This window comes from Megalops cyprinoides, chromosome 24 (assembly GCF_013368585.1).
Source record: "Megalops cyprinoides isolate fMegCyp1 chromosome 24, fMegCyp1.pri, whole genome shotgun sequence".
Classification (NCBI taxonomy): domain Eukaryota; kingdom Metazoa; phylum Chordata; class Actinopteri; order Elopiformes; family Megalopidae; genus Megalops; species Megalops cyprinoides.
The window spans coordinates 1,465,781-1,471,980 of record NC_050606.1 but is presented as its reverse complement, the minus strand read 5'-3'; the positions used below and the strand labels follow the sequence as shown (position 1 = coordinate 1,471,980).

Below are 6,200 nucleotides of genomic sequence, written 5' to 3'. Positions count from 1 at the left end.
CTCAACTCTCCGCCCTGAGAGACAGGAATGTGTGTATGGTGACATCACCCTCTGTCTCTGTCCCGGCTGCACTAGAGCAACAGTCAGAGCTCTGCAAACTTACCAAAGTGATACTTCAGTCGAGTGCTTGTGTGTGTCAGTCAGTGTACCAGTAAAAGTCCTGCTTTTGGGAAATTAGATGGATTTATTCCAGTGGAAATTAAAGAGACAGTGAACTCAAGAAAGTGCTCTGAGGAAAATACTCACCGACCAGATGAAAGACAGCATTTTTTTTATTTTAGATTTAGCAAGTATTATTATTTTAAATGAGCGACACTTTTTCTGTCACAATATTCTCTTCCATTGTCATGGCGTGAGGGTAGTTCAGTCTTGGATGGGTTACTTTGGACAGATGGAATTAAATTTTCAGCCCATAATATTTCCCAAATAACTGTATCAGGCAAAAGCATGAGGAAAGCTAGCCAACAGGTTGCAGGTGAATTATCTGATGGGCACAGCTTTATGTAATAATTTTATAGGTGAATTATCAGATATGCTGGGTATGGCTTTATCCAATATGTTACAGGGAAATGATCATATATGCTAGGCATAGCTTTATGCAGTACTTCAGAGCTGAATTATCAGATAGGCAGGGGAGAGCATTATCTAGTACTTTAAAGGGAAATGATCAGATATGCTGGGAATAGTATCAGCTGTGTCCGGTTCATTTGTACAAATTTACTCATTTGGCTGGACATTGACAAGGCTGTTTGAGTGGAGTCACCAGGGGTTTGCATAGGTCAGTAAAAACACTCTGAACTCCAGATAAACTCAGTGACTACCAGTCCCTTCATAGCTTAGACTGAGCACCTCCTCCTTGGCTGGCAGCTCCTTTACGGAGTTCACTCCAGGAAAAGGCCGTGACCGACGAAGATCAGACACATTTCTAGGGTTTTGTTACGATACCACTGTTAGATATATGCACATGTGCAGTTAAATTAAAATGACATAAAATAAAATTACACACTGAGAATAAATACATTTTAAAAACTAAATCCATTTTCTTAAATAAAGGAGTGTAAAGTGAAAAACAGTGGAAGCTTAAAAAATTGCGATATTCCATTTTTATACACATTCTCTCACAATGGGATGTATGGTGAGTAATTCACTGCCACCCACTGGCTGAATCTGGTATTACATTTCCACCACAGCCCTACAAATGCAGAACTCATACTAGCTACATACACTGGGAACCCAGTATTTTTCATAAAGGAACCTGTGACTGCTGATAAACTGTAATCCTTAGCTGGTCTGAGAATAAGGAGTGGGGTGCAGGTGGGATTTTGGTAGGGGGGGGGGGGGGGGGGTGAGGGGGCTGCCAGATGAGGATGCCGGCCTTGGAGAGGCCGGGGGAGGGAAGGTCCTGGCTGGATGCAGATGAATGAAACACAGAAAGGAATGCTCCACCCTCCAGAGGCTTGGAACCCTTCCTCTCACAGCCTGGGTCAGAGAGACCTCTCCCTCCACCCTCCTCCAGAGGTCCTTCCCACGCCACTGTCAGGATCTAACGCAGAACGCAGCAACAGGGAGGATCAAACGAACACAGACAGCAACAAGCAGGAGCAAAGTCCTGCGGAAACATCCTTGGCTCTCCTTTTACACCAGAGACATAGTGAGGGGCCCTATGTATTCATTTACATCACATTATTGGCATTTAGCAGATGCTCTTGTCCAGAGTGACTTATATAGGTTACAATATTTACATGTTATCCATTCATACAGCTGGATATTTACCGAGGCAGTTGTGGGTTAAGTACCTTGCCCAAAGGTACAACAACAGACCCCCAGCGGGGAATTGAACATACTCACACTCACTCGTGTGTGTGTAAATGTGTGTGTGTGTGTGTGTGTGTGTGTGTGTAAATACGTGTGTGGGTGTGCTTTGTGAGTGTGTGTGTGTGTGTGTGTGTAAATACGTGTGTGGGTGTGCTTTGTGAGTGTGTGTGTGTGTGTGTGTGTGTGTGTGTGTGGGTGTGCTTTGTGAGTGTGGGTGCTGTATAAAGTGAGCGTTGTTGTCTCTGTGCATCAGATTGCCTCTGGTCTGCACACTGCTTTAGGATGGAGTGGCTGATGGTGTCGGTGTTGCTCTGTGGGCTGCTGGGAGCCATGGCTGACCCGCCTCCGCACTGCCAGCCGGACATCTACACCCAGCTGAGCCGCCTGAACGCCCAGGTGGAGGGCCTGAGGATCGAGTGTGGAGGTGAGGCACAGCCGATACACTAGGCAGTACAAACACACAGCCTACACACTGCACAGTTCAGAAAGACAGCCAAAACACCACACAGTACAGAGACACAGCCAACACAGAGACATGGTTGGTTACACGTAATTTTAAAAGGTAAAAATGTTTTACTCTCAGTGTTGGTAGGTGCAGCTGAAATGTTGCACTCCTGATCTCTGTGGGAAATGAACATTTCAGATTTCGTACACAGGATCTGCTAGTTTTCAGAGTTGGTGTGATAAGGTGGACGTTGGTGAGACGTTGGTGAGATGTTTGCGTGACTTTCTCATGCCCACAGATGCCCCGATGGTGGCTTTTTCGGCTTCTCTGCTGGAAATGGGACGTGGTCACTCGGGACCATACAGTACGGACACCGTTTTGGTGTTCAAAAATATCATCACTAACAGCGGCAACGCGTACAGCCAGACCACAGGTGAGCGGTGATCACATACCTGTAAAGGGAACACAGGTGAGTGGTGATCACATACCTACAGCAGGAACACCTGGCCTCTGCATGCACATAAAACGCCGCTCTGTTTCCCACTCTTCTGTGAACAGGACCGTCACTGACAAAAAATATTAAGTTCTATCAAGTTAAGTTTTTTATGCATACTGGTCTTTGGTGCAGGAATCCCTTGAGTTTCTCTCTTTTCCTTAGGAATACAATGTATACTTGATCAGCCCACAAGTGTTGTGACAGGACTGTAGACCGGTAAGGGGAGCGCATGAATTCTGAATAAGAAGAAACGCATCAAACCCCTAATTGAGCAAAGCTTGGCCCATTGAGCCACATTTCATTAAGCCCCTGATAGAACGTTATCTGTAAGATGGTGCAGGGCTTTTGATGTTAGTCAGCTGGAGTTGTGCGCCGTGGATCCGCAGCAACGCGGTGCTTTCAGCGCGTCTTTGTACTTCCCGCCTCCTGCATGAACGCGGTGCTTTCAGCGCGTCTCTGTCCCTCCTGCCTCCCGCAGGGGTCTTCACGGCGCCAGTGGGTGGGGTTTACTACTTTGCCTTCTCCAGCCACTCCCTGGGCTCGCACGCCGGCGCACTGAGCCTGTTCAGGAACGAGGAGCGTGTGGCGAGCGTGTACGACCACGCGGTCCTGGGCGCGGGGGACAGCGGCAGCAACGCTGCCGTGCTGCTGCTGCTGCAGGGTGACCAGGTGTCCCTGCGCCTGTGGGGGCAGACGCTGGCCTACGACGACAGCGCCTTCGGCCTTACAACCTTCTCCGGCTTCCTGATCAAGCACACCTGAGGAGCGGGGCTCCACGCCGCCCCCTAGGGACAGGGTGCTGAAACCACGCCCGTGTGTGTGTGTGAACGAGCGCTTGACTGTAGCTCCGCACTGTTACCGCTCTGACTCCTACATTCCTGTTACTACGATAAGCTACGAATAAAAGATTGAGACAACGGCCGAAAATAAAATAAAATAAAATAACAGAATAAAATGATAGAAAAGAGCTGTCTCCTGCATCTCTCAGTGCTGATGTGCTCTACAGAGTGGGAGTCACTCTGGGAGTGGCTCCCACAGCTTGCATTGTGTGAGTGTGTGTGTGTGTGTGTGTTAATAGAGGGATAAAAAATGTATGGATACATATACACACATTTCCACGTCCAAAGATACATGATCCAGCTGCATAGGTCATGTACACACACATTTTATATGGATACTCCATACGGCATGGCCTGCATTTAGAGCAAATACATCCTGAGTGTAACGGGTGTAGTCTGCATTGTGTATTTGACTGGATGTTACATGGGTCAGCAAGTGTATCACAAACCAAACAGACAACACATCATAAAACTCTGCGTGATTTTATTTGCAACACTTTTCAGTTGCACCCCAGTATAAGTGTATAAAAAGTACAAAATAAAAAATTAAGGCATCCGTTTGAGTCTCAGACATTTACTGGTAGCGCGTGTGGCTGCGTGCATTCTATTCTTCATTAGAACAGAGTTGCACTTACTTTCTTCTGCCAGCAGAGTGTGGGGGCGCTGTTTTGCTTTGTGACTCAGTGGATATTACAGATGTGTAATATTACAATTGTCCGGATTGACTGAAAGGCTTCGGCACTTTGGTCTCTGGTTATCCCGTCTCTTGTTCACCTACAGGAGCAGACGACAGCATCAAATAATCATCGTTCAACTCCAAACTCGGCGATCAGACCTGATTAACTGAGCCCAGGTGGAACTAAAGCCCCATACCGTGTTTCTGTCAGGACCGCAAGTGAGAAACACCGCTATATGAGCAGATAGCGTAGGCACACATCCGACACCCAGTACCGCAGTGTTCTCCAGTGAGATATGCAATAGAATAGCCTACTGTTTAACTTTTATTTATTTATTTTACATTAAAAGCATATTCTGTTCATCTGACCCCGACCATGTCGCCCAATCTGACAGAAGAAATACTTCTGCTGTTTAAAAGGGAAGCCATATTTTGGACATGCATTAAATATTTATGTTTAATATCAGTAATCTGTAGATATGGTCAAACAGCAGTCTGTAAAAGGGAGTAACTCTTTGTTCTTCGTGCTTTGCTTAAGGTGTCCCTCTGATTCAGGGCCAGGGCTCCTCTCCACAATTCCCTCCACGCGAATCCAAACCTGTAGCTCCACGTTTTTGGAGATTTCCGTCACTCATGCTCGCTGGCTGGTTAGTGACAGTAGCCGTAAATTGAGTTATTTATCTCAATACCGAATAGCCGGTGTGCTGCTGTGGTTGGCCTGCAGTCTAACTCATTCGGGCGAGTGAACTATGCCCAGCATTTTCAGAATCATCTGTCATCTGTCAGAATCATCACAGCAAAGTCGGTGGCTGACCGACCGTGCCTGGACTCACCTGGGGGAAACGGGCAGGTACAGGGCCGGCCCTCTTTCAGCCGATAAAGTTGATGACCACGAGATGCAGGACCGTGTGTGCGAACAGGAAGTCGGAAAAGGCTCTCTCGGGAGATACAGACAGGAAATCGCCTTTGTTCTGGGGGTTGATTTGGATGCGCAGGCAGACTGTGGAGGAGAAGAGGGGGGTGAGGGAGACAGACAGATCCACTTAACTGCGCTGCTCATTTTCAGTCGCACTGCTATTGAGCTCAAAAAAACCCATGAATCACTGCCACTTCTGAATTATTTAGGGCGAAAATGTAACATTTATGGCATTTAAACGCGTGACTGCTGACTGCAACCCACCAGGTTAAGTAGCCACGTGAACTGCTAGTAAGTGTGTTCCCATCCCTTCCGATTTCGCCAGCTAGCGACTCACCTCAATGTCGGTTGCAACCGTGGTGAATCACTCAATCGAAAACATAGGAACTAGCTATTTAAAGTAGCTAGCACCCTGAACGAGTTCTAACAGCTAATTTAACAAGACCATGCACTGCATGCACACACACGTAGGCGAAAAGTTAGCTAGCAAGCCAACTCCTGATACACAGTAAGCTTGCCAGCTAGCGATAAATCTTAAGCAGCAAATCGTAGTAGCGAGTTACTGGGGACTCACCCCCCAGAACGAAGGCTCCAACGCAGGAGATGAAGCCGGACAGAAAGCTGTTGAACGGGAAAGTTCCCACCAGCAGACAGTACAGGAACTGTAGCGCTCCTGTCAGCAAAATATACAGCAGATAGGCGTCCACCACTTTCAATTTATTAGGCGTGCTGCTCGTGTATTCCTCCACAAAACGAGATATTACAGAAATAACCGAATTAGACATGGTTTTGTCTGGTTCTGCAAAACCTCGACTTAAAGGAAAATGAGGTAGCTATCTGGTTTAAATTCAGCAGTCAGTCGATCTGTGAGAAGTGTGCGTTCATTCATATGACGTGTCGATCCGACGGACCCGGCTCGGTCGCACAAACCGGAAATCCCGGTTACATAATGTATTCCGAGTTTCTATGGAACTAGTGGATAGCGAGTAATTATTTAACTAGTCTACTTCTGC

At 47.0% G+C, this 6,200-nt stretch overlaps 1 protein-coding gene across 1 annotated transcript; it reads right to left on the bottom strand.

Moving 5' to 3' along the window:
- Window positions 1-4,076: 4,076 nt before the first annotated feature.
- On the bottom strand, window positions 4,077-6,090 carry LOC118771094 (dolichyl-diphosphooligosaccharide--protein glycosyltransferase subunit DAD1). The gene is made up of 3 exons (XM_036518974.1): window positions 5,762-6,090; window positions 5,105-5,271; window positions 4,077-4,369 (listed from the first exon to the last, which is right to left on the bottom strand). The coding sequence occupies exons 1-2, from the start codon at window positions 5,970-5,972 to the stop codon at window positions 5,141-5,143; spliced, it is 342 nt and encodes a 113-aa protein (XP_036374867.1). The 5' UTR covers window positions 5,973-6,090; the 3' UTR covers window positions 4,077-4,369; window positions 5,105-5,140.
- Window positions 6,091-6,200: the final 110 nt, after the last annotated feature.

Bases quoted from the DNA above. Each gene is read 5' to 3' on its own strand.
- LOC118771094 (XM_036518974.1), bottom strand. From the start codon at position 5,972: ATGTCTAATTCGGTTATTTCTGTAATATCTCGTTTTGTGGAGGAATAC. The intron at 5,272-5,761 runs GTGAGTCCCCAG...TCTCCTCCACAG, and splicing joins TGGAGCCTTCGTTCTGGGGG to TCTGCCTGCGCATCCAAATC.